At 37.7% G+C, this 27,889-nt stretch overlaps 2 protein-coding genes across 3 annotated transcripts in view; both read right to left on the bottom strand.

Annotated features, from left to right (window-relative positions):
* Positions 1-18,951: 18,951 nt before the first annotated feature.
* LOC145815383 (geranylgeranyl pyrophosphate synthase, chloroplastic-like) lies at positions 18,952-20,501 on the bottom strand. The gene is made up of 2 exons (XM_082912024.1): positions 20,418-20,501; positions 18,952-19,800 (listed from the first exon to the last, which is right to left on the bottom strand). The coding sequence occupies exons 1-2, from the start codon at positions 20,499-20,501 to the stop codon at positions 19,246-19,248; spliced, it is 639 nt and encodes a 212-aa protein (XP_082768150.1). The 3' UTR covers positions 18,952-19,245.
* Positions 20,502-22,200: 1,699 nt separating this feature from the next.
* The window catches only part of LOC114319469 (disease resistance protein RPM1), a 28,572-nt gene continuing 22,883 nt past the window's right edge, over positions 22,201-27,889 (bottom strand). The window contains exons 2-4 of one of the 2 annotated variants that reach the window (XM_082915046.1): positions 22,819-25,621; positions 22,671-22,711; positions 22,201-22,488 (exon numbers count right to left, since the gene is read on the bottom strand). In XM_082915046.1, the coding sequence (XP_082771172.1) occupies positions 22,704-22,711; positions 22,819-25,609 (2,799 nt within the window). In that variant the 5' untranslated portion in view covers positions 25,610-25,621 and the 3' untranslated portion in view covers positions 22,201-22,488; positions 22,671-22,703. The remainder of the gene's footprint in view (positions 22,489-22,670; positions 22,712-22,818; positions 25,622-27,889) is intronic. The other variant, XM_082915047.1, reaches the window with a different exon arrangement.

Genomic DNA, 27,889 nt, shown 5'->3' with positions numbered 1-27,889 from the left:
TTTGATTTGTTCATTATTTGGATGTACCTTGAAAGTAATTTGGAAAAAAACATATAAGGTGTATTGAGAATTTAAGAGTAAATTATAATCTTAAATATTTTAATACTCCCTCCCTCTCAAAATATTAGTTCCTTATTCCATTTTTCATTAGTTCCCTTTTCAAAAATCAAGAACTAAAATAATATGAATTTCTTATTTTGCCCTTCTTTTAAATTCATTAACAACACAAAAGTACAATTATGACAATCAATATTTTCCAAGAAATGTACTATCAAAGGGTAATTTTGAAAAATCAATTTTTTTAAGTGCAATAATTATACTACTAAAAAAGTTAGATTTCTAAAAGAGACTATTATTTTGAGACAAAGTGAGTAGAATGTATTAAAAAATTGAACATACATAATAATTTTTTAAGTGCAAATAAAATCCCTGCAAAACTCATATTGGTACCTAGATGAGGCTTGGGTTAGACCTAGACATAAAGTTTGAAGATTGCTCGACTCTCGAGCCGCCTGCACAGCCCATGAAAGGCCCCCTGTTGGCCTACTCGAAAAAACCACAATTCACCACGATTGAGAAAGAGAGATTTTCTGGCATTTTGTTTTTTGTTCTCTGCTATCTATCATCTGTTATTAGGAATGGTTGAATTATGCTTAATGATTCCAGGATTGTCTTTTATTTTTTAGGTCGGAGATGAATTTTCTTTAGGAATAATTTGACAAGAAATAAAACAAGCTTAAGGTTTTATGCCATTTTCTTTTGTGTGATTCTCTACTGAAGCAGTGCTCTAAACCAAGTGTACATTCCATGAGACTTTGGTTATTAAATTGGAAGAAATAATTTGCAATATGTTCTAGGGAATAATAATGGTGTGCGTGTGCATTGCAAGCGAGCAGGCCCCTTAATTGAATTCTATCAGAATTAGAAAATAGGGAGTTTGAGTAAAAATTTAAATAAATTCAAAAAATATGAAAATAAAAAGATATATATATATATATATATATATTATAGGGTTTAATCTTGGTCATTTGTCAACCAGCCCATCATCCCATCTGGGCCAAGCTGCTGGACAGGGCCCAGGCCTAAAGTTTTAGCTTGCGGCCCAGCCCGTAAAGAAAAGCAAATTGAATTAAACTTAAAAAAAGTTAGAGACAAATATAATTTTGAAAATAATTATCTATTTTTATAATAGAAATATGATTCAAACATATAATTACTGATATTCAATTATTTGATTTTTTATATAAATATTTTATTTAATAAATCTTAAAAAGTGAGCGGTTAAATTACCAAAATTGGCCTACCAATCCCAAATTGTTATATAACTTGAGAGAATCCCTCTCCACTTACTTATGTTCCACTTAATCCAAATTATTTATAATTTGGGTGACATAATTACTAAAATATCCATAATAATAAAAATATTCTGTAATGTTCACATTACAAAGTTACTAAGCGTTCAAAAAATCTTTGTAAGGGTAAAATTGCTCATAAAATACCTTATTTATAAGAATCAGAATTTAGTAAATCAGATATCTAAATAATAAGACTTATTAAAATATAAAAACATGTTATAAACTAATTAAAATAGAAGTACTTAAAAAAAATTCCTAATAAATCCCCCATTTATAAACCTAAATGAGTAAGGATTAATATGTATACATTTTATTATTATTATTATTATTATTATTATTATTAAATCCTAAATTTTTTTCTTTAAAGTTGCAACCAAAAGATGAGGCTTCAAAAAATTATCAGGAAGCATCTTGAAAATAATCTAGTGTGGTAAGGGCATAACACAAGACAAACTCTTTGGTCCTTAGGTTTTCATAGATAGCAAAGTAGCCCCAGTTAATGATTTCATAGTTAAAATAAAGTTTTTTATATAACTAAAATGACTAAGAAAAAACTTGACAGCAAATATTTGAATACGAGATTAGCAGCGACAATGACACTATAACTGATAGTGAATATAAAAGTTATCATGTTCTTGTTATTCTTAATCAAAAAGAATTTATCATGGAACAAATAATTCAATTCCAATTTTTGGATGGTGATTTTTTAGTTAGAAATGTATTTTTGAAATAAGAAGAAAATAGACCTTTTCTTCAAGATCAATTATATATTGTTCTTAAAATGCATGAAATTTCATTGCTGAAATATGCATCTCAAGAATGTAAATTTGGTTTTAATCTTGTTAAAATTATGGAACCAAATTTCTTGACACCTATTGAACCTCTCAAAGTAGCCTAGCGTGATGAGCTTAAATAATAAACAATTAGAATGACAAAGAAAAAACTTGCTAACAACTATTTGAAAATGATATTAGCAGCGACAATGACACTACAACTGATAGTGGTAAAGAAGAAAATGAACAATAGATCACTAATATCACAAATCACTATCAAGGAAAAAAAGGAAAAAATATTCCGAGTTTAGATAGTATTAAGAAAATGTTAGAAAGTAATTTTAGTGATAACCCATTTAAACTAGGGATATTTACTGATAAATCACATCCCATAAACAGTTGCACCAATTGGTCCCAATGTTGTTTCTATTGTTCTTAATAGTCCTATTAGTTGGGGAATATATCCCATTTGATCCTGTTTTCTTTGTTTGTTAGTATTTAGTAGTCAATTATACTCTTCCATTTGCTGGCGGACGATTTTGGTGGGATTACGTGTGCACTTTTTGATGTTTGAATATTTCAATATAGACATTACCATTGTGACACTACTCCAATTAGTTTCAAGTTTTTTTTATTGATTTGTTAAGTCCTATTAGCGGATAGTTTATTTTTGTATGGCCCTATTTTTAATTTTGGTAATGTTTTGGTAGATAATTATACCATTTTATTAATGTGACAGGCATGATGTAATACTCTAATGTGACAAATATTAATGTGACATTCCAAAAAATTAAAAATCCCTTAGAGTACTTTTCCTAAATGTGACAACGTGGCGCGTAAGATATGATACTCCAAAACTTTTACTCTAAAAAATAAAATAAAAACTATTTAGTGTACTTTTCCCTAATGTAATAACGTGATGGGTACGATGTGACACTTCAAGAAAAATAAAAACTCTTTAGTTTACTTTTCCCTAATGCGACAACGTAGCGGATATGATGTGATACTTCAGAAAAAATAAAAACTTCTTAGTGTACTTTTCTCAAATGGGACAACGTAGCGAGTATGATGTGATATTCTAAAAAAATTAAAAATTCCTTAGTGTACTTTTCCCAAACGTCGCATGTGACACTCCAACGTAACGGATATTATGTAACACTAAAAAAATAATGTAACGCCCTTAAAATAATACATAAAATCCATCATTTTAGACATGCATTGATATAATGGAAACCAACCATTTCTATTCATCAGAGTAGTTCTTGCTACAATATTACATGTTAACAACAAAAGCAAATGCCCTATGGGCTTACAGCTTTCCAAGTCAACACTTGGTTACACAAAAGAAGAGTACTAACTCTATACAAAATAAGCCCTTGGCTTGATATACATGTAATACAAACAAGATAAACAAAAGGAGTCTTCAACTCTCATCATCATCCAAGCTATGTCCTTGGAGGTGGCATGCTACCAGTACCTGAAAATAATGTCCAATATAGGGTGAGCCAACGCCCAGTAGAGATATGCTAAACACAGTATGAGCAATAACTAAGACATTAGCAATTGATAAATGTTCAATTCCCATAAATCATTTCATAATCCATTTCCTTTACATGGCCACTATGTCCATGTTTCATTTCATTTTCCCTTTCTTATCCAATTTCCAATTCATAACCGTGGCTCAGAACCTGGCCATATACTCTAAACGAAATAATAAATCATGTTAAACGTCTTTCCATTTCACAATAGATAAGCATACAAGCTGTATCAACACCTCAACAGATAAGCATATGAGCTACATCATCATTACAACAGATAAGCATATGAGCTATATCAACACTTCCATAGATAAGCATATGAGCCATATCAACACTTCCATAGATAAGCATATGAGCTATATCAACACATTATCGGATAAGCATATGAGCTGTATCAGCGGAGTCCATCCCCTATCTCCTCCCAAACAACATCCGGTTTAGAAGTCCATCCCCTATCTTCCCCTAAACCGTGGAGTACATCCCCTATCTCCTCCCACACACACAACGTATATACACATAGGTCATATACACAATCAATCAATACATAGCGTTAATGTATTCTATCAATCGTCATACTCTATGACACATCCAATTGATTAGTTTTAGTTTGCCTAATTATCATGCATTGTCTACAACAATCATAACTACCCTCCACCGGTAGCCCAAAGCAATTATTTCTAAACAGATAATAAAAGCTCCAACAGATAAAATATCAATGTTTTCAAAAGTGAGCGATTTATAAATCCAACTTCACCATTCTACCATATAATGAGCCAATTTCATTATTTCCAACTCAATTCCATATAACCACAATTTTTCCAAATTAATTATACTAATTAATTTATACAACAAATTAGGGTTTTCTACCCCTCTTCCCAATATCAACCCAATGGTCCATATATCAACAACCAACAACAATATCATTATTTTGAAACCCAAAATACATATTATTGAATCAAAATAACAAAACCCCCTTTCAACATTTTCAAACCCTAACTTCCCAAAATCAACCATTTAACAAAATACCCAAATATCTAGGTCAAAACCCATAGTAGTGAGTAGGAATCCCTACCTCAAAGTTGACACCAAACGAAGAAGATGATGAAAACGAAAATGCTCCAAATCCCGAGATTCTTAGATCAAAAGATAGCCCTCGATGATCAACAACTTTTTTGTAAAGGCCAAAGATGAGGAAACAACTCCTACTAGATCAATACCTAGAGAGAAGGCAAGGTTCTAGAGAGAGAGGCTCAACAATGGAGTTTTGGAAAAGTAAGAGAGAGAAATGAATGTGAAAAAGTGATCCAAAAAGTCAGATCTCGGTTTTATATAAGAGTCGCCCCGCTTGAGCGTGGAAACTCCCACTCGAGCGTCACTTACAGACTCCCGCTCGAGCGTCAAAAATCCCGCTCGAGCGGCGAATACACACTTTCAGAACTTTTTACTGAACCAGGTCTTCGCTCAAGCGTCAAGCCTCCTGCTCGAGCGTACAACATTGCAGAGGAGATACTGGAAGATGGAGAAATATGCTCGAGCGTCGAAACTCCCGCTCGAGCGGACAAACAACAACGAAGGGCCCGCTCGAGCGTCAAAATCCCCGCTCGAGCGTGAAGGCCAAAATCTGGGCAACTACTCTTGGTTTCTAAGTTCAACCAACCTGTTTCAAACCTGCCCAACACAACCCAAGACTCGAATACAAGGAGTAAAGGATGAAAACAAGGTATACACGACAACCTACTCCACGGAACCTAAGTCCGGATACAACAATTTAAGCAAAGGGAAACCAGGATCGCTATAACCTCCCCCCCTTAAAGAATTTCGTCCTCGAAATTAGACACAAGTTTTTCTCCATTCCCAACAATATTACAACAATTATAATACAACGTTCCGACCCATTACCGATCATCTCATCTCTTTTTAAGAGGCAAATCACAATATTTTCCACAACATGTATGATAAACATGCATTCCTTGAAATTCCACAAATTTTAACACATTTTCCGCCATTTTACAACACATGCAACATTTACATCATGCTTGCATTTCCACAATACATTCAACATACGCAATGTTAAAATAAACTTCCATTAACCACAACATATACAATGTTCCACAACTTAAGACATATTTAATGCTCTTAAGGTTCAACAGTATTACAAAATCACAATATATGATTATACATCAACAACCATGTCCGGATACTTTTCATGGACTTCCAACTCACGTTCCCAAGTGGCTTCCTCCACTCCGTGATGTTTCCACAAAACTTTTACCAAGGGGATAGTCTTGCCACGCAGGACTTGATCCCGCCTATCCAAGACTCGAACCGGTCTCTCCTCATACGAGGCATCCTCATCTACCTCTAAGTCGGTCCAATCTAGCACATGGAATGGATCCGGCTCATACTTCCAAAGCATACTCACATGAAACAGGTCATGCACTCCGGACAACTGCGGTGGCAAAGTCAAACGATAAGCAACCTCCCCAACCCTCTCAAGGGTCTCAAAGGGACCGATAAACCGAGGGGATAACTTCTCATTCTTCCCGAACCTCATCAAACCTCGCCTAGGTGATATTTTCAAGAAAACATGATCACCTATCTCAAACGCCAAAGGTCTCCTCCTACGGTCGGCATAACTCTTTTGGCGACTCCGGGCTGTAACAAGCCTCCTACGGATAAGCTCAACTTTCTCCGTCGTCTCCCTAACCAACTCCGGACCCAACAAAGGTGCATCACCCACCTCGGCCCAACAAACTGGAGACCTACACGGTCGGCCATACAAGGCCTCAAATGGTGCCATACCGATGCTAGACTGAAAACTGTTGTTGTAGGCAAACTCCACCAAGGGCAAGTGCCTCTCCCACGTCCCACTAAAATCAAAGACACAACCTCGAAGCATATCCTCAAGGATCTGAATAGTACGCTCGGACTGCCCGTCAGTCTGAGGATGATAAGTCGTATTAAAGGTCAACTTAGTACCCAAGGCACTCTGCAAACTCTGCCACAACCTAGCAGTAAAACAAGGATCTCTATCTGAGACGATCGTCACTGGGACCCCGTGCAATCTCACTATGTCCCGAATGTACAAGTCGGCAAGATGATCTACCGAATCTCTCACGCGCATGGGAATAAAGTGCGCCGACTTAGTCAACCGGTCTACAACCACCCAAATAGCATCACTACCCCGCTGAGTCCTCGGAAGACCTACAACGAAGTCCATAGTGACATGCTCCCACTTCCACTCGGCAATAGGCAAGGGTTACAACAAACCCGCTGGCCTCTGATGCTCAGCCTTCACTTGTTGACAAATAAGGCACTTAGATACGAAAACCGCCACATCTCTCTACATATCCCGCCACCAAAACTGGCGACCCAAATCACGATACATCTTAGTGCCTCCCAGATGCACTGCAAGGCGTGAATGGTGAAACTCTTGGAGTACTTCCTCTCGGCAAGACTCTGGCACAAACAAACGATCTCTGTATCTCACACTCAGGTCGGGATACACCGTCAAACCCTTCTCAACCTTCCCACTGGAGATCTTCTCTCGGAGGGATTCTACCTCAAGGTCACCTCTCTGTGCCTCCAACACTCAAGTCACAAGTGCAGGCTGCACAACAATAGAAAACAAGGCCGCAGCCTCAACAGATTCACCCAGAAGCAAATCAAACTCGCCTAGTGCACCCAACATCTCCCACTCCCGGATGGCTATACAAGTTACATCACTAATGGATTTTCTACTAAAGGCATCGGCCACAACATTGGCCTTTCCCATGTGATAGTGTAACTCAAAGTCATAATCCTCAATGAACTCCATCCACCTTCTCTGCCTCAAATTCAAGTCTCTCTGTGTAAACAGATACTTCAAACTTTTATGGTCCGAGAACACCTCGAACCTCTCACCATAAAGGTAGTGCCTCCAAATCTTCAAGGCAAAAATCACTGCGGCTAATTCTAAGTCGTGTGTAGGGTAATTCTTCTCGTGTATTTTCAACTGACGTAAGCCATAAGCTACCACTTTCCCCTCTTGCATCAACACACAACCCAAACCCTCTCGTGAGGCATCACAATAAACCGCATAACCCAACCCTCTCTCCGGAATAATCAAAACCGGAGCGGTGGTCAATCTAACCTTCAACTCTTGGAACGACTTTTCACAAGTCTCACTCCACACAAACTTGACCCCTTTCCGCGTCAATCTAGTCAACGGCGAAGCTAACTTGGAGAAATCCTTCACAAACCGACGGTAGTACCCAACTAACCCCAGAAAACTGCGAATCTCAAACACACTCTTAGGCTGTGCCCAATCTTGCACTGCCTCAACCTTGGATGTATCGACAGACACCCCTTCCCCGGATACCACATGGCCTAAGAACTTGACTTCTCCTAGCCAGAACTCACATTTCCCAAACTTGGCATACAGCCTATGGGATCTAAGTAACTCGAGCACCACTCTCAAGTGTTCGTCGTGCTCCTCCTCAGATGGCGAATAGATAAGAATGTCGTCCACGAAAACGACCACAAAGCGATCTAAGAATTCCCGGAAGATCTGGTTCATCAAGTCCATAAAGACTGCCGGCACATTGGTAAGCCCAAATGGCATCACCAGAAACTCATAATGGCCATACCGCATATGGAATGTCGTCTTCGGAATATCCTCCTCCCTGACCCTCAATTGGTGGTAACCCGATCTCAAATCTATCTTAGAGAAACAACGGGAACCCTTCAACTGGTCAAACAAATCGTCTATACGGGGTATAGGGTACTTATTCTTAACCGTAGCCCGATTCAACTTCCGGTAGTCAATACACAATCTCAAGGCACCATCTTTCTTTTTAGCAAAGAGGGCCGGTGCTCCCCACGGCGAAACACTAGGGCGAACAAAACCCTTATCTAACAACTCCTGGAGCTGACTCTTCAACTCACTCAACTCGGCTGGGGCAAAACGATAAGGTGCCATAGAAATCGGCGCCGTGCCGGGAACTAAATCAATAGAGAACTATATCTCTCGGTGAGGTGGCAAACTAACAAGGTCCTCGGGAAAAACATCCGAATACTCACGAACCACCCTCAGTAACCTAATCTGGGTCTCATCACACTCACCACTCATGAAGCTAGCAAGTAGACCACTAAGCTCACTCCGCCCTCGCGGATCATACACCGGTGGCAACACACTACCAACCCGATCCCCCAAGAAATGGAAACACTCCCCGCTCATGGTACAAACTGTGACCCTCTGACGGTAGCAATCAATAACAGTTCAGTATGACGATAGCCAGTCCATACCCAAAATAACATCAAAGCCCTTCATGGGCATAACAACAAAGGGAAAAGGAAGCCTACGGTCGGCGACCTCTATGTCACAACCTCTACATCCGTGTTTCAAAATCAATTCACCCCCAACAGGTGATACTACACAGATAGGAGATGCTAAGAGTGCCAACTCTAATTCCAACACAGATGCAAATGCAGCAGATACAAAAGAATGAGATGCACCCGTATCGATCAACACACTAGCAACCGAGTTGCAAAACAGAAAGGTACCTCTCACTACTAATGGATCCGGTACTAGGTCCTGCGCGGTAACAGCATACACGCGCCCTGTAGGCCCCTAGTCCACCTGCTCACCTCTAGGAGCAAAAGACTGCTGCACTGACTGGGACGACGAAGCTCCCGGATTGGCCCTCGAGGCCTGCACAGACTGAGCTGGCTGATAACTCTGCGTCTGCCTAGAACCAGACGCTCCCGATGTGGCACTCAACTGTGGGCAAAACCTCTTCAGGTGCCCAGGCTGACCACACTGATAGCAAGACAAAGGCTGGCCCTTATCCTAACTCTGGCCTTGAGGTCTAGCTGAAGAAGAAGTAGCTCGCTGACCCCCTCCCTTCTGCGGGCAAACCGAAGACTTGTAACCCAGCTGGCCACACGCAAAACAGGTCAAGCCTCCCTGACTACCTCTCTCAGAGCCTGCACTCGGCACTGGAAAGGTTGATCTAGCCAAACCACTCTTAGACTGCTGAGGGTTAGAACCCCTCTGTCTCCTGCCGTCACCCTGACCCCCTTGGCTCCTCTTGGAGCCTCTCTGCCCCTCATCCTCCTCCTGCATCATGAGCTCCATATGAGCTGCAGCATCCACCAAACGTCTATACTCTCGGATAAACGACCCTTCAACCCTCAGCTTGAGTCTACGCCTCAACTTCCGCTCAAACTCAAATCAACGGCGTTCCTCAAACGCCACAAGTTCAGGTGCAAACTTGGATAGACTAGTGAAAGTAGCCTCAAACTCGGCCACTGACAAACCCTGCTGTTTAAGCTGGCAAAACTGCTCCCTCAGCTTCTCCCTAGCAGCTGAAGATAAAAACTTCTCCTGGAAGGCACTCACAAACGCCTCCCATGCATTACCAACACAACCCTTCTCGTACTTCCATCACTGGCCCGCATCTCCCTTCAGTTGGAAGGATGCCAAGCTCACCTTTAAAGCCCCGTCCTCGATGCCAAGCATCTCGAACGTCTTCTCCATCTGTTCCAACCACTCGTCAGCCTTAAGTGGCTCTTTCGGATCCCCAACAAATTCGTCCGGGTTAGACCGGAAGAACTCCCTCTTCAAGAAAGAAGGTCCTGCCTCAGCTCTAAGAATACCCAAAGCTCCCGCTATCTCTCGGGCCAAGGCGCCCATAGCTTGCTAATTCACTGGCTCGGCCACATTGGCCTGACCAACTCCCTCCTGCATTGCCGGAACGTCATCTGGTAAAAGCATCTCCTGCCTACCACACCTGTCAAGCCTACCACGCCCTCGTCTTGACATCCCAATAAAGGTAACCAAGACTATTAGCACATTCATAAATGTGCCGAAGCTATAACACTCACGTCCTAACACATGGACAACTGTAATTCACTCCACGTAAGCACATAATCACGCAAGCAATTACGAATTTCATTTCCGGATAGTGACAGTCCCGAGGCGTTACTAGAGTTCCAGTTAGAAACAGCATTGATCAAGTACTTTTCCAACAAGACTCCCAGAAACCCAAGGATCCAATCAACATCCTAGAAACTACGTTCCATACCCACATAGTCACATAAGCATGTTATCAATTAAACACATAGCATATGACACTACATCTAAGTCTCTATCAAGCGAGACAAACCCATTGTGATACTAATCACTTCCCACGTACCCAAAGTATTCGAACCCGGTACGCTCTGATACCAAGTTGTAACGCCCTTAAAATAATACATAAAATCCATCAATTTAGACACGCATTGATATATAGGAAACCAACCATTTCTATTCATCAGAGTAGTTCTTGCTACAATATTACATGTTAACAACAAAAGCAAATGCCCTATGGGCTTACAGCTTTCCAAGTCAACACTTGGTTACACAAAAGAAGAGTACTAACTCTATACAAAATAAGCCCTTGGCTTGATATACATGTAATACAAACAAGATAAGCAAAAGGAGTCTTCAACTCTCATCATCATCCAAGCTATGTCCTTGGAGGTGGCATGCTACCAGTACCTGAAAATAATGTCCCATATAGGGTGAGCCAACGCCCAGTAGAGATATGCTAAACATAGTATGAGCAATAATTAAGACATTAGCAATTGATAAATGTTCAATTCCCATAAATCATTTCATAATCCATTTCCTTTACATGGCCACTATGTCCATGTTTCATTTCATTTTCCCTTTCTTATCCAATTTCCAATTCATAACCGTGGCTCAGAACCTAGCCATATACTCTAAATGAAATAATAAATCATGTTAAACGTCTTTCCATTTCACAATAGATAAGCAAACAAGCTATATCAACACCTCAACAGATAAGCATATGAGCTACATCATCATTTCAACAGATAAGCATATGAGCTATATCAACATTTCCATAGATAAGTATATGAGCTATATCAACACATTATCTGACAAGCATATGAGCTGTATCAGCGGAGTTCATCCCCTATCTCCTCCCAAACAACATCCGGTTTAGAGGTCCATCCCCTATCTTCCCCTAAACCGTGGAGTACATCCCCTAGCTCCTCCCCCACACACAACGTATATACACATAGGTCATATATACAATCAATCAATACATAGCGTTAATGTATTCTATCAATCGTCATACTCTATGACACATCCATTTGATTAGTTTTAGTTTGCCTAATCATCATGCATTGTCTACAACAATCATAACTATCCTCCACCGGTAGCCCAAAGCAATTATTTCTAAACAGATAATAAAAGCTCCAACAGATAAAATATCAATGTTTTCAAAAGTGAGCGATTTATAAATCCAACTTCACCATTCTACCATATAATGAGCCAATTTCATTATTTCCAACTCAATTCCATATAACCACAATTTTTCCAAATTAATTATACTAATTACTTTATACAACAAATTAAGGTTTTCTACCCCTCTTTTCAATATCAACCCAATGGTCCATATATCAACAACCAACAACAATATCATTATTTTGAAACCCTTATTGAATCAAAATAACAAAACCCCCTTTCAACATTTTCAAACCCTAACTTCCCAAAATCAACCATTTAACAAAATACCCAAATATCTAGGTCAAAACCCATAGTAGTGAGTAGGAATCCCTACCTTAAAAGTTGACACCAAACGAAGAAGATGATGAAAACGAAAATGCTCCAAATCCCGAGATTCTTGGATCAAAAGATAGCCCTCGACGATCAACAACTTTTTTGTAAAGGCCAAAGATGAGGAAATAACTCATACTAGATCAATACCTAGAGAGAAGGCAAGGCTCTAGAGAGAGAGGCTCAACAATGGAGTTTTGGAAAAGTAAGAGAGAGAAATGAATGTGAAAAAGTGGTCCAAAAAGTCGGATCTCGGTTTTATATAAGAGTCGCCCCGCTCGAGCGTCACTCACAGACTCCCGCTCGAGCGGCGAATACACACTTCCAGAACTTTTTACTGAACCAGGTCTCCGCTCGAGCGTCAAGCCTCCCCCTCGAGCGTCACACACAACCTCCCGCTCGAGCGTCAAAAACCCCGCTCGAGCGTACAACACTGTAGAGGAGATACTAGAAGATGAAGAAATACGCTTGAGCGTCGAAACTCCCGCTCGAGTGGACAAACAACAACGAAGGGCCCGTTCGAGCGTCAAAATCCCCGCTCGAGCGTGAAGGCCAAAATCTGGGCAACTACTCTTGGTTTCTAAGTTCAACCAACCTGTTTCAAACCTGCCCAACACAACCTAAGACTCGAATACAATGAGTAAAGGATGAAAACAAGGTATACACAACAACCTACTCCACGAAACCTAAGTCCGGATACAACAATTTAAGCAAAGGGAAACCAGGATCGCTATAAATAAAAAAACAAACATAACCCAAATTCAAATGTTGTATATCTTGGATATAGCAACCCAATCGTTTGTACGTGGTCGGATCGAGGTGTGTGGCATGTGGAATCAGTACACCAAACCCGAAACCCATAAAAAGCTTTAGTGTGCTTTCCTATTATGTGGCACCCAACACACGCGCCAAACAAGGCACTTGTGAAGCATTTGCCCATTCAACAAACTTCAACTGTGGCACGTGACCCACACCCACACCAAGCAATCCTGTTACACAAAACAACTATTAAATATTCCCACCACTGGTATTTGTCTTTCCAAAACGGAAAGGACCAAACGGGGCAACTGAATTTTTATGGGACCAAATGGAATACAATTTCAACTTTTAGGATTTATAGGTAACTTTCCCTTTAAACTATGGGAAAAAGACAAGCTTTGGGCAAGAATAGTGCTTGAGGATCCAAACTACGTAATCAATATAAAATCCATTAGACATAATATTGAAATGATCAAGGAATTGAAAAAACAAATTCTTGATATTAAGACAAGGGTTACTACGACCTAATAAAAGTCTTCATTTTAGCCCTACATTAATGGCAATGAACCATGCAAAAAAATTAAGAGGAAAAACTCGTATGATAATAGATTATAGAGTTTTAAACAAGAAAAATCATGAAAGATGGTTATAAATTGTCTAATAGAGATGTTTTGATAAATAAAATTCAATTATTCAATTTTTTTATTTCTAAATTTGATTTGAAAAGTGGCTGTTGGCAAATTCGAATGGAAGAAAACTCTATTCCTTTAACTACTTTTAGTGCTCCACAAGGACATTATGAGTGGTTGGTTTTATCATTTGGCTTAAAATAGGCTCTACCTATATTTCAAAGAAGAATGGATAATATTTTTCGTAAACATGGAGAATATTGTATAGTATAGGCAAATGATATTTTAGTCTTTTCTAAAACTAGAGAAGAACATCAAAATCATCTCCAAAAATAGCTCAAGAATTCATAGAACATGGATTAGTACTATCTGAAGAGAAAATTGAATGGAAAAAGAATTCCATAAAATTTTTAGATTAGTAATTGATGACAACAAAAAAGTTGTATTTTAAGATCATATCTTTGAAAAAGTCATGGAATTTTGTGAAGAGATAAGAGATATCAAACAATTTCAACGATTTTTTGGGATAATTAATTATGCCAAAAAGTTTATTCCAAATTTATCTAAATTAGTAAACCGATTAAGCAAAAAGCTTAGGAGAGGAAATTGGAGTTGGAATTAAGAAGATACTAAAACCGTATCTAATATAAAGAAGATAATAAAAAATCTTTCTAAATTAAGTTACCTAATCAAGGAGATAAATTAATCTTAGAAGCAGATGCCTTTGAGAATAATTGGAGAACACTATTAAAATCAATACCTTCTAATAAATCTGAAGAATAGATATGTTGAAATTGGTGTGATAGTTTTAAAGAAGCTAAAACAAGATATCACATAAATGAAAAACAATTTCTTACAATAAAAAAATGGTATAAAATCTTTTTATATTTTTTTAGTTGCTAAACATTTCATTATTAGAACAAATAATAAGCGTTTCAAGACTTTTTTAAAAAAAGATTTAAGAGATGTAAGTTAAGGCAGACTACACAGATGGCCGCAATGGTTTCATTGTTTTAGTTTTGATGTTAAATATATTTTTTTTGAGAAAAATTTCATTGCAGATTCTCTAACAAGGGGATTAAGTTTTATGGTGCAGGAAATTGCAAATGCAACCGACAAAGGGAAGAAACCCATGATAATTTGTTGGAACTAAACCAAACTTGGCCATAAACTTGAAAACTATTGGTGGAAGGATTCAAAAAATTCTTCAACTAACAAAGTGCATACGCCTGAAACCGTGATTGTAAAGAGAAAAAAATCCGAATTTTAACCAAAAAAATTCAAAGGGATTCTTAACAAGAGAATCATCAAAAAAGCGAAAATATGAGTTAACCTTCAAACTCGAAGACATAGATATAGCAGAAATCCCTGCTATAATTGAAAACCATTTTATAATCTGGGACAAGGATCAGAAAGTAGCAAACTTTTTAAAGATTTTTGGTTTGGACAAGCATCAGAAAGTAGCAAACTTTTTAAAGATTTTTGGTTTGCTCTGCGCAATAACAAATGAAAAGATGTGCACAAAATTATCAGTTCTTGTATTGATTATGTTGGGTTTCTTGAAAAGGAGCTTAACATCATCCGCAATGATGAAAAAATGATGGAAGAAAGGGAAAAAAGAATTTATGTTTTGAAAGAAATAGAAATGTGTATTTCCCCCCCCCCCCCAAAAAAAAAGAGCTGGTTGAAAAAATTAAACAAATTACCAAACAACAAGATGAACACAAAGAAATCCTTCGTATGCCATCCTTAGCAAAATCCTTAAATTGAGATTATGGCTGGCCAAGTCTTAAGTTATTAGTGGATAAAATTAATATGCATTGGATTGAACTAGGAATTGTTGATTTTGCAAAAATTGATAGAGAGGATTTTCAGCTTTTAAATAAATTTCCAGCAGTTAAATATGCTATTACAGTTATGGGAGTAAACCCAAAACCTATCACGACACGTATCGTGTCTATTTTGGCTGAAAGAACTAAAATTCAATTTTATTAACCATATCAAATTTGATATCTTTACCCAATAACCAGTCAAAATCCTTTCTACCGTGAAAAACAAAAAAAAAAAAAATCATGGAAGCAATATGATCCTATCATTGACAAAATTGATACGCTTTTATATTTTCAAAATACATTAGAAACTATTTTCCACCATTTAGAACCAACAATCTACTATGATGGGAAGCGAGTTATGGTTGTAAGAAGCGAGAGAGTCTTCATTGAACCCTCCAAGCTAGGAAAAGACAAAGCAAATGAAATACTTAAGATGCTTTAAGAAGAGATAATGTTTGGGAACTCTACAAAATCAAGAGAATAGCCTAAATTTACTATGAATCAATACAAAACATGGACCTTTGCATTTTTGAAAAATAAGTAGAAGTTCATATGACAAATCAAGCCAAAAAAAGGCAAAAATCTTTCAGACAACTCAAATGGAGAACAAAGCCAAGAAAATCTCACATGACTAAAGAAGCCAAGACAGAAGAAACCAAAAAAGAGCTCACATGATGAATATAGCTAAGGAGTGACAACAAAGTGGATCACATGGTGAGTAAAGACAAATGAGTCACATATTGAATAATTCCAAAGTGGTGGAGATACCACTACTAGCTTTGTTAGTTTAAATAAATTAAAATATAAAAGGTTATTCTTATCTTTTAATTTTATACATTTCAATTCCAAAGTTAAGTTCACACTTTGCCTATAAAAGGGTGTGGTTGCTTCTTGTAAGAGTAGAGTCAAGAAACAAAGTCTTATAAGTGAGTAAGAATGTTTCTCTCTATCTTTCTTGTAATCTCTGTAATTTTCAAATATTCAATAAAAAGTTTCCATTTTTATGATCTCTTTGTCTACTGTTTTTAATTTTCTAGAGGACTAAGAGTAGTGATACAAGTAATGTAATATGAGAAATTACACTTACAGTCTATTCGTTGAAAGGTTTGAAAAATATTCACAGCAGATGAAGCAAGGTAGACATGAAAAATGCAAAAAAAAAACCTCAATGTAAGTATATTTTAAATTTCAAGTCCTAATTTGCAAATAATATAGAGTTAATTTTGCTTTATAGTGTTTAATAATTGGTTTGTTGTAACCTACTACTTGCGAGTGCATCACACACAATAAGACATCAAATATTGAACTTGTGGCTAGGATTTCCTGAAACATCTTTCGTGAACGTAGCATTCTTCAAGTTGCAAATTGTAATGCATTCTTGTCCATTTAAAAATTTATAGTTACTATTTTTAGGATAAATTATCAGCCGGTGCTAATAGTTAGATTTAATTCACATTAAGTTCTATCAATTCATCGCTAAAAGTTGGTTCTATCAAAGTCTCTAAAAATGACTTTTTCTGATGATTGTCTGAACATGTCGCTAAAAACTTACAATTATTGACGTTTTACTATGAAGATTTCAATAAATAGTCAGTTTTGTATGAACCATTTATTTTCTTATCGTTCATATTTTTTTCATACAAAACTGATCTGAACACATAATTTCTGTTATCCGATTGACTTGATTTTTTACAAAGATAATATACTCGACGAATCCTAAAATATGAATGATTATCGAAACGAGACCTAAAAGTGGGCCCAATGGGCCAAACAACACTTCTCCAGTCCATAGATAAGCCCAATCCTTGAATTTTTATGTTGTTTATTTCTTCTGTCAATTTGATTATTATAATTTGAATTGTATCAATTTTATTCTTAATATATTTTTAATTGTGTCAATTTAATCCACTTGATAATGTCATTTTAAAAATTAGATTGAAATTAAGGGCAAAATAATTGAGAAGAAAATTTTCATTTTGCCTTCCAAACTATATGTAGTAGAATAAATAGATTATGTGTCTATTAAATAAGCTTGTTAGTTGTAGTCTATAAATAGGAGATGTAATACCCATTTATACTTGTGTTTTGGAATAAAGAATATACATTGAAATTGGAGTAAAATTTAGTTTCTCTTTCTAACTCTTAGGGGTTTCACCCCAAATTGGGGCATTTGTCTTTTCTCTTTTTATTTGATTCTTGATTTGAATTTAGAGTTCATCACTATCACTCAAAAATCAATTTAACTCATATTCTATATTGTATTGGAATTACAAAGGTAAAACATTCACCATGTCCTTTTAAACAAATCACACCCCTGTTCTTTCTAATTTGAAATAGCATATTCCTTCTTAAATGAATCATTTTATCCTTAATATTAATTCCATTTTTTAACGGATTACTTATTAGACTAAATTAACTTCGTGTGAAAACTTAAATGAAAAAAATGATACAATTGAAGCTACAAAGAACCAAATTGACATAATAGGCAAATTAGATTGCTATCAAATTTCTTAATATGTGTGATCAATTAGACTAAATTGACATAGTGTAAAAAATTAAAAGAAAATTTTGAAACAATTAAAACTGTAATGATCAAATTAATATAAGAAGCAAATTATTAGTACTACACGTATAATATATCCTCAAAAAAATTGACAAATTATGATTCTCTAAAATGATTGTTAGTGCGATAATCTTACATATGTTGGTTTAAGGGTGGTTACGTAATTAACCCATAAGGATAGCTCAGTTGGTTGAGGGTAAGGAATCAGGGACTTAGGAGTATGCTCCTCTTTAGGTTTCAAGTTCGAATCTCACCCCCAGTTGGCTACTGGCAGATCATTGCATCTTAGCCCGGTTGATTAGCTTAGGACCCTGAGATTAGTTAAGGTGCGTCACTCTGAAAGGGTGCTAGTTCGAATACTTGGTTATCAAAAAAAAAAAAAAAAAAGGTGGTTACATAATTGAGATGCACAAATAGTGTAACCATAAACAAAAACAAAAGCAACAAAATTAAAAACAATTAAATCTGCACATGGGAATTCAATCCCCCAGCTTGGCTGCATTTTGCACTTGTCAAGGCTGGTGGCCTCTCCCTCTGTTATGCGATCTCATTTTATTTTAATAAAATCTTCACCTTTTGAAAAAAATAATAATAAATAAATAAATAAATAAATAAAATTATGTCAACAATATATTTCAATGAATAGTTTTAGTAATTTTATTATTATATAGAAGAATAGTTATGAATCTGTTTTTATTTTATTTTATTTTTTATTTTTTTGTGTCAACTATGTAAAATGACAAATTTTGATATGGGAATATTTGTAATTTTAAGAACTATATGAAACAATTTGTATCTTAAGAAAACTTTAAGGGATGTATTTGTAATTTATCTTAAATCTGTTGAAACAAAATCAAACAAAGTAAAGAAGACAACCACCACAACAAATATATATACATGCAAATTGAAGAGATGTTGTTAGAATTTACCATCACCTACCACACACTTACCATCACCTACCACACACTCACCTACCACACTCACCTACTCCTCACCTACCACCACCTAACCTACATCTATATAATCAATCAATTGTAACAGAATCATGAATCTATCAATAAATCGATAATACATCAGTTTATTTTACATGGTATCAGAGCAGGTTTAGAACCTAATATTTTCGCTTCACCGGCGGGCGGCAACCTCACCTTAGCCGTCCGCCGGACCTCAACCTATTCTGCTTATTTTCTACACATACATTCTGCTCTCCACAGCCGTACCTCTGCAAGAAGAGAAGCTTCGCTCCATCATTTCCTTCCACGAATCTTCTTCGTGGCTTTCACACATCTCTCCTCTCAATTTCTCAATACCAATCAATTTTGGGTAAGTAACCTTATCAGCCACCAAATCTTTCCCGGCAGTCTTCCCCAATTCTTGCGAGGACTTAGTAACATCGAGTATGTCATCCACAACCTGAAACAACAACCCAATACATCTCGCAAACTTTCTCAGCTTCTCAACTTGTTCATCAGACCCACCTCCCAAAATCGCCCCAAGAACCACAGACCCCTCCAATAAAGCCGCGGTCTTGTGGCGATGAATGAGAGACATGGTGTGGATCATCTCCACCGCGCACACCGCCGGCATCGCCATGGACTGGTGGCCGCCGACGAGCTCGCAGGCGGCGATGCAGAGGACAGGGCGGATCCGCTTGCCGCCGATACTCTTCTTACTTGGGCTTACTACTGCCAGGGAAAGAGCATGGATGAGCTGAGGCAATCTCTGCTCTTCGCAACTCTGGAGCTAAAAACAACACAGCACTAGCTTTTGAAATCTATTTTTCACCCCTGCCCATGAACACCACCGACAGAGAGCACATGCATACACATGCTCACCATTCCACATTTTTGAACTGAATAGTGCTGGTGGGCCCTACCACTAGCCAAACCAATTTATAATCTTGATTTCTCACTTCTTTTCACCGAATTCCACTCAATTTGTCTCCACTTTGCATTTTTCTCTTTTTTTATTTCTTTTGCTTTTTTTTTATCATGCCATCCACCTGAGTTTGTCCCTCTCTCTCCTACGTTTGCTTTCAAATTTAATTATTATTATTATTTTTTTTTCCTTTCTTTATTTTATTGTCTAAAAAAAAAAAAAAAAAAAATTATATTGATTACATCTCATTTTTCTGCTCAGTCTTGTACCTTCAAACCATTTAGATTTGCACAATACACTCATTTTATTTCTAGCGGGACTTCGCCCTGATCACCATTCTACACCAAAACAAAAAAAAAAAAAAAAAAAAAAAAAACAAACAAACAAACAAACAACCACACCCACAGTGAGATTTTTCTTCTCTACTCTGCCGCAGATCTCTTCTTTTTGCCTCCGTCCTGGGCAGTCCTTGACGGTGTTGCCTCCGTCTTTCCCGTGCCGCCAAGCCAGTTGCCTCCTCCCTGCTCCTCCACTCTCGCATCTGGTGGACCTCCAAATCGGAACATCACGGTGGCCTTCCGCTTCAGCTCCTTGTTTTCTGCCCTTAGCACGCTTATCTCTGCTCGCGCATCCTTATACATGCGTTGGAGTAGAGCCAGTTGGGCGTTCAAATGCTGCACCTCATTTGTCCTACTCTGCAGCCGGTTCGACAAGTTTGTGACCGCCGTCATGCTTTCCACACATGCCTTCAGAGTATACTGATTGGCCTCCACATCCAACTGCACTGCCATTCTTTGCTCCACCGACCGCATCGGAAAGTTCAACGGAGCAAACTCCGGGGCGCTTGGTTGAGTTTCCAGTGCCACCGCACCAGTTCTCTCTCTTGTTGACTCGTTGAGGTCGGGAAAGAGGGTGAGCAGTCCACGGGAAGACGAGGACGAGGCCATTTTCTGGGCAACAGAGTGTTACAAAATATCTCTCGCAACAGCGTGTTACAGACTCTCTCTCTCAGCACAACGAAGAGTTTTTCAGACTCTCTCTCAGCACAACGAAGTTTTTTTTTCAGAGGTTTTTCGCAGCTTTTCTCTGCCTCAGCCTCAGCATCAACCTTGGTTAAATAGCCAAGGCAGCCACGCGCATCACGCGCCTCTTGCCAGCAGCCGACAACCGGGCACGCAAGCCAAGGCGCCCACGTGCCTCGCCATCATGTCTGGCACACCTTTTGATGAATTGGGCACGCCTTTTGACAAAATTGGGCACACCTTTTGAGGGTGCAACTTTTTCAAGGGTCCGACAAGACTCTGTAAACTGTCCCGACATAGATTCCGGTTAGTTTCTACAAGGGTCCGACAAGACTCTGTAAACTGTCCCGACATTGATTCCGGTTAGCTCCTTTATGGGTCCGACAAGACTCTGTAAACTGTCCCGACATTGATTCCGGTTAGCTCCTTTATGGGTCCGACAAGACTTTGTAAACTGTCCCGACATTGATTCCGGTTAGTTTCTACAAGGGTCCAACAAGACTCCGTAAACTGTCACAACAACTGTCACAGCATTGTCTGCTACAACGGTCCGACATGACCCCATAAACTGTCCCGACATTTGATTCCGGTTAGCATCTCCAACGGTCCGACATGACCCTATAAACTGTCCCGACATTTGATTCTGGTTAGCTTTTTCAACGGTCCGACATGACCCCATAAACTGTCCCGACATTTGATTCCGGTTAGCATCTCCAACGGTCCGACATGACCCTATAAACTGTCCCGACATTTGATTACGGTTAGCTTTTTCAACGGTCCGACATGACCTCATAAACTGTCCCGACATTGATTCCGGTTAGCATCACCAACGGTCCGACATGACCCTATAAACTGTCCCGCATTGATTCCGGTTAGCATACAGTGTCCTCTACAACGTTATGACACCACCATGCAGTGTCCTCTACACCGTTATGACACCACCATACAGTGTCCTCTACCATGTTATGACACCCCCATCCAGTGTCCTCTACACCGTTATGACACCACCATACAGTGCCTTCACCAATGGTCTGACACGACCATACAGTGTCTCCTATCTTTTTTTTTATTTTTATGTATTTTCTTGTTTTGTTCCTCTCTCCAAACTCAAGTTGGTTAGTTTCTATCCTCCTTGAGTTTGCGGGGGCTGTTAGAATTTACCATCACCTATCACACACTCACCTACCACACTCACCTACTCCTCACCTACCACCACCTAACCTACATCTATATAATCAATCAATTGTAACAGAATCATGAATCTATCAATAAATCAATAATACATCAGTTTATTTTACAGATGTTCATCAAAATGACTAAAGAAATCTTCATCTCACAAAGCTGAAATTACAAAGATAAAACATTCACCATGTCTTGTCCTGGATAGAACTTATTTAATTGCACAACACATCACTCGCACGCACGCACACACAAACACAGCAGAAATCTGGATTACTCTTAATAATATCACTCCAGAGACAAAAAGAGCGAACTGGGGGGAGCTTCTCTTTTTGTTAACCAAGCTGGAGACCTGGAAAGCAACATTGCAAAGTAGGAATAAAATTTGAACACTATTTTGATTAAAAATAATAATAATAAAATAACACCAAAAAGCTAGTAGATTTGGGAAACCAAGCTTATGGAAATTGGAATGCAACCAAAGAGGGAATTTGAAGTTTAAAAGTACTTAAGATATGGAAAGAGCAGTTTTACCTTCATGCTAGGGAATCAGGAGGATTGTCTTTGTCAGTCCACTGGTAAGAAACCAAATGAGACAAATAAGAGACAATGAAATAAAGCCAACTGTTTTGCTATATATATATATATATATATATAATCTAATCAAAGTCAAATGACACACCTTCAGAATTAAGCAATCTTTCAAATTTGATCCCTTCTGGTGACTGCCAGATAATGTTGATGCATGGTATGTGTCGAACCTGTGGTTGTTCCTCGCTGTCTTCTCCACGTATTTGTTCTACGAGCTCATTTGTAACAAAATGCAAATTCAACATTTGGAGATCTTCGAGATACTCGATACCATGAGGCAACATCTTCAACTGCATGCATTTCCCAATAAAAAATTCCTGGAGACCTGGCATCACACCTTTTTCTATAAAAATCTCCTTTAACTGGGGGAAGTTCCCCAAACTCAACTCCCTAAGTTTAGGGAACCCAGTACTAAAGCATAGCTGTTGTCTTCCTTCACATGCATTAATAAGAGTCAAATTTCCCAAACTGGGAAGTTCTTGGATGTAAGGAAGAAGGTCTTCTTCCAGTCTGGACCAATGCAAATACAAAAGCGTGAGATTTCGAAGTGAGTGGAACCAACGGGGAACTTTCTCCAATTTTCCAACTAAAATGAGCGTCTTGAGATAGGGAGGAGATGAGGAGAGTTTATCCATTCGGAGGCATTCGTTTTCATCACTCACCATCACAAATAAGTAATGAAGGAGATCCATTTTTTGGATTGCAATACACAAATCCACCTCATCTGCTTCTCTCAGCTTTGTAATGCCAATCCTCTTGAGCTGCGTCATGTTCCTTAGGCGCTTCATCAAGTCTGATTCTGCTTCTACGCATGCCAAAACTTGCAAGTTTGTTAGCTTGCAAATATTAGCTGGTGCTGCCGTACCATAAACATAATCAAACTCATTGCCATCTCCATGCTTGTTGTAGCGGTACATAATTAGATGCCGCAATTTCTTCAACTTTGTGATTCCAGTTGGGAGAACTTGTATTTTGGAATCCCTAATGTCTAAAGTTTCAAGGTTGCAAAGTCTTCCAATGGATTTTGGAAGTTCCTTCACCTTTGTTCTTTTCAAGTTCAAGTACCTTAAATTGAAAAGATCCACAAGCTCATCTGGCAATTTTTCGATTGGTACATCCTGCAGATCGAAGACTTTTAACAGTCGCAAGCCTCGTGGCAATGATATCTCATCATCATAAAATACAAGAAGAGACCGAAGCTGTTGCAACATGTCGTTCCATGATTGCAATTCTCCACCATTTGTTTGAATCGATAAGCGACGTGCTCCGGTTCCATTTTCTTCCTTATCTTCTTTGCCATCATATACTACACAAAACTTCTCAGTTTCTGATTTGGAAAGGGCAATTTCTCGCACAAGATCGTGCATCTTACACTCTTTCGGCCTACCTGATGGGTTCCTCCTTTTGACTTGAAGCATGCTTCGGCAAACTAGATCCATAAGGTAGCTATCTGCTACTTCCTCTACTGTTAATCCGTCTCTCTTTCCTACGAATCCTTCTGCCATCCAAAGTCTAATGAGCCTCTTCCGTCGAATCGGATAATCTTCTGGGAAAAGGCAACAATATAAGAAGCATTGCTTTAGTTGGTATGGCAATTCATTAAAGCTATACAACAAGATAGTTTTCACTGCTTCTAGCTCAGGATTATAGCTCAACTCCCAGCTCAAGCTCTTATAAGCTTTTCTCCAATCCGATTCCATATGTTTGGTGGACATGACACCACCCAAAGCTGCAATTGCAAGAGGTAGTCCTTCACATTTTGCAACAAGGTCATGAGCCAAGGATTCGAGCTCTTTAGGACAACATCTACTACGGTTGCTCGAAAAAGCTTTCATACAAAAGAGTTTCCATGCGTCATCCGTACTCAAAGGGTTCATATGATGAACATGACGTTTAACCCCAAAGTTAAAGGAAGCTACGTCTTCCTTTCGGGTTGTAAGGATGACCCGACTTCCTTTTCCTTCATCTGGAAGTGATGCTCTTATATGCCCCCAGAGGTTATGACTCCATACATCATCCAAGACAACTACATACCTTTTTGATTCTAAATAGTTGGTAATCATCTCGAGCAACTCTTTGTGGCTCTTACTACTTAAATCCAATGGAACTGCTTCCTTGGTGGCAGGGCAAAATTCCTTAATCATGCTTCTAAGTAAGTCATCAACTACATAAGTTTGAGACACGGTTATCCATGCATAGCAGTGGAAATGTTGCTTGACAGTTTGGTTGTTATAGGCCTTGGCAACTAGAGTGGTCTTGCCTGAACCACCCATTCCGAAAACAGAAATAACAGTGCGCTGTAGTTCTTTGTCCATCAACCAGCCCAGTAGTTGTCGCTTTCCATCTTCGATCCCCACTAGATCATCATCTTTAACAAATAAAGTGTCCTCAGCGTTGTTTGGCTTCTGTCCCTGATGATCATGGGAGCCAGAACCAGAGCCAGAGCCTGAGCCTGAGTTTGCTCCTCCTACACGATCGACCCCATAACGTTGGTTTCTTTCTGGGATGGCTTTGATCGTCTTGTTGATCTCCTGTAACTGTGTGGCTATTCGATGTCTTACCCACAGATTCTTTGGTGCATAGACTATCTGACAGAGGAGCCTTCTGAATTTACCTTGAACTTCTTGTTTGTTCATGTGATACATGAACTCGTCTATGATATTATCAGCCTTGTAGGTCAAGTCTCTAACATTGTCCACCCAGGTCTTCTCTCCTTCTGTCTGGGCCGTCGTCCTATCGGCATCCTTCAGAAAAGATGTCATGCTTGATAACTCGAGCTGGAGTTGGTTGAGTTCATCACGAACTCCTCCAATCAACGACGCTTCGCTTTCAAGTGCGGAAACTATCCTCCCAATCAAAAGGTCCACCCCCGGTAAGGCCATTTTTGAATTGGACTAAAAAGTCCCACAAAAGAACAAAAAAAATCATAAAATCATAAAAAGACAAAAATTACAAAAGGACAAAAAAAAATTATTATTCTAAAATTAAAAAGTTAAAAAATTCAAAAAAAAATATCAAATAATCAAAAAAATCTCAAATTAAAAAAGTTTTAAAAAAATTAAAAAATTAATTAAAAAAATCATTGCGAAACGAGCACTGAGTTAGTTCTACTGTAGTTTTAGAGTGAAGCACCAATTGTGGAATTCGTCATCGAGGACTCTTCCTTCCGTTGACTGTGGGTTTGCTTGGATTTTTTGGCGTTGGTTCGCGTGTCATGTTCATGTAATGGACCTACGCAGCATTATTGAGGAGGGGTTGTAATTATTTAGGCTTCGTTTGCCACCCAACTGTAACTTTTTCGGTAAATTACCTCTACAGGTACGAGGAATACTTAAAAAATAAATTGTCTCTTATAATTTAAAAAATTATGTTTACTATAAGAGTAATGTTAGAGATTATAAAAATATATATATATATATATATATTAAAATGATCATGAAGTATTTTGTGCCTTCAATTTATACATATAATAAAACATCACATTCTAATGAAAGGATAAGAAATTTTCATGATATTTTTTCATAATCCCTAATATTGTTCAAATTATAAATACTTTAAAAGAATTTTTTATTTAACAAAATTAATTACAAAAATAAAATTTCTAACTACTCTCCTATACAATTCTAAATTTTTGGAGATTTTGTGATAGCCCCCTCACTATCTAATTTGTCTTTCAAAAGGACAAGAATTATATAAGTACTTTCAAAATTCCCTAATATTTTAAAACTTGTTTCTTTTACTATATTACCCTCATATCTATCAGCTCTCCTATTAAGCCATCTTCACTGTGTATTTCAGAGTAAAATTTTACTCTGTATAAAAGTAAAATTTTACTCTGAATAAGAGTAAAATGTTTAAATGTTTTATTCAACGTTTGAAATATAATGTTTTAAATATTCAATGTTTTAAATATATTCATGTGGTGCTTTCCAATTTATGGTCGATTTTGATTTCGTAATTCATCTCCTTCATTCCATGTATGCTGCTTCCGCCTTGTTGGTATCAGAGCCATGTGATGTTGTATCCTGTTTCTAACTGTTTAGCTACTTCTATTCAATCGTCTTTCTTGTTTATTTGATTAATCTTGTTTTCAGTTCATCTTAATCACCCACGAGATCAGTCTGTGTTTATCCACTTGGTTTATGTCACCCACTTTCGTTCCCTGTCCAGTATAAGTCCTTCGGGTTAGGCAGTGTCGGACATAGGGGTCTTCCGAATAGGGTCTGTACTAAAACCAACTGGTGTGTGGTAACATGACAAGAATAGGGTATGTATTAAGATATCTGTAAAACTGATTAATTAAACAAAACAATGAGTCGATTATTTAGAAGTAACTCATCAGTCAGTTCTAGGTTGGAAATTATCTAAGCTTTTATTAATTTTTAAAGTAATAATTTCATCTTCTAATTTGATATCCTTTTGTTGTAACTCTTTGATTGTTTAATTAATCAGTTTTACAGATATCTTAATACATACCCTATTCTTGTCATGTTACCACATACCAGTTGGTTTTAGTACAGACCCTATTCGGAAGACCCCTATGTCCGACACTGCCTAACCCGAAGGACTTATACTGGACAGGGAACGAAAGTGGGTGACATAAACCAGGTGGATAAACACAGACTGATCTCGTGGGTGATTAAGATGAACTGAAAACAAGATAATGTTACACTCTGAAATTAAAAGTAAAATTTTACTCTAAATAAGAGTAAAATGTTACACTCTAAAACTAAAAGTAAAATTTTACTCTGTACAAAAGAAAATTTTACTCTGAAAAACTAGTAAAATGTTAGACTCTACACAAAAGTAAAATTTTACTCTGTATAAAAGTAAAATTTTACTCTGAAAAACGAGTAAACTGTGAGACTCTGAAGCTAAAAGTAAAATTTTACTCTGTACAAAAGTAAAATTTTACTCTGAAAAACGAGTAAACTGTGAGACTCTATAGTTAAAAGTAAAATATTACTCTGTATAAAAGTAAAATTTTACTCTGAAAAACTAGTAAAATGTTAAACTCTACACAAAAGTAAAATTTTACTCTGTATAAAAGTAAAATTTTACTCTGAAAAACGAGTAAACTGTGAGACTCTGAAACTAAAATTAAAATGTTATTCTGCACAAAAGTAAAAAAGCGAAGGTAGTGTTTGTGGCAGCTGAAGTGT

This window comes from Camellia sinensis, chromosome 2, assembly GCF_055761805.1.
Source record: "Camellia sinensis isolate YWXY chromosome 2, ASM5576180v1, whole genome shotgun sequence".
Lineage (NCBI taxonomy): Eukaryota > Viridiplantae > Streptophyta > Magnoliopsida > Ericales > Theaceae > Camellia > Camellia sinensis.
The sequence above is the reverse complement of the archived record's forward strand: the minus strand, read 5'-3'. Positions and strand labels throughout refer to the sequence as shown.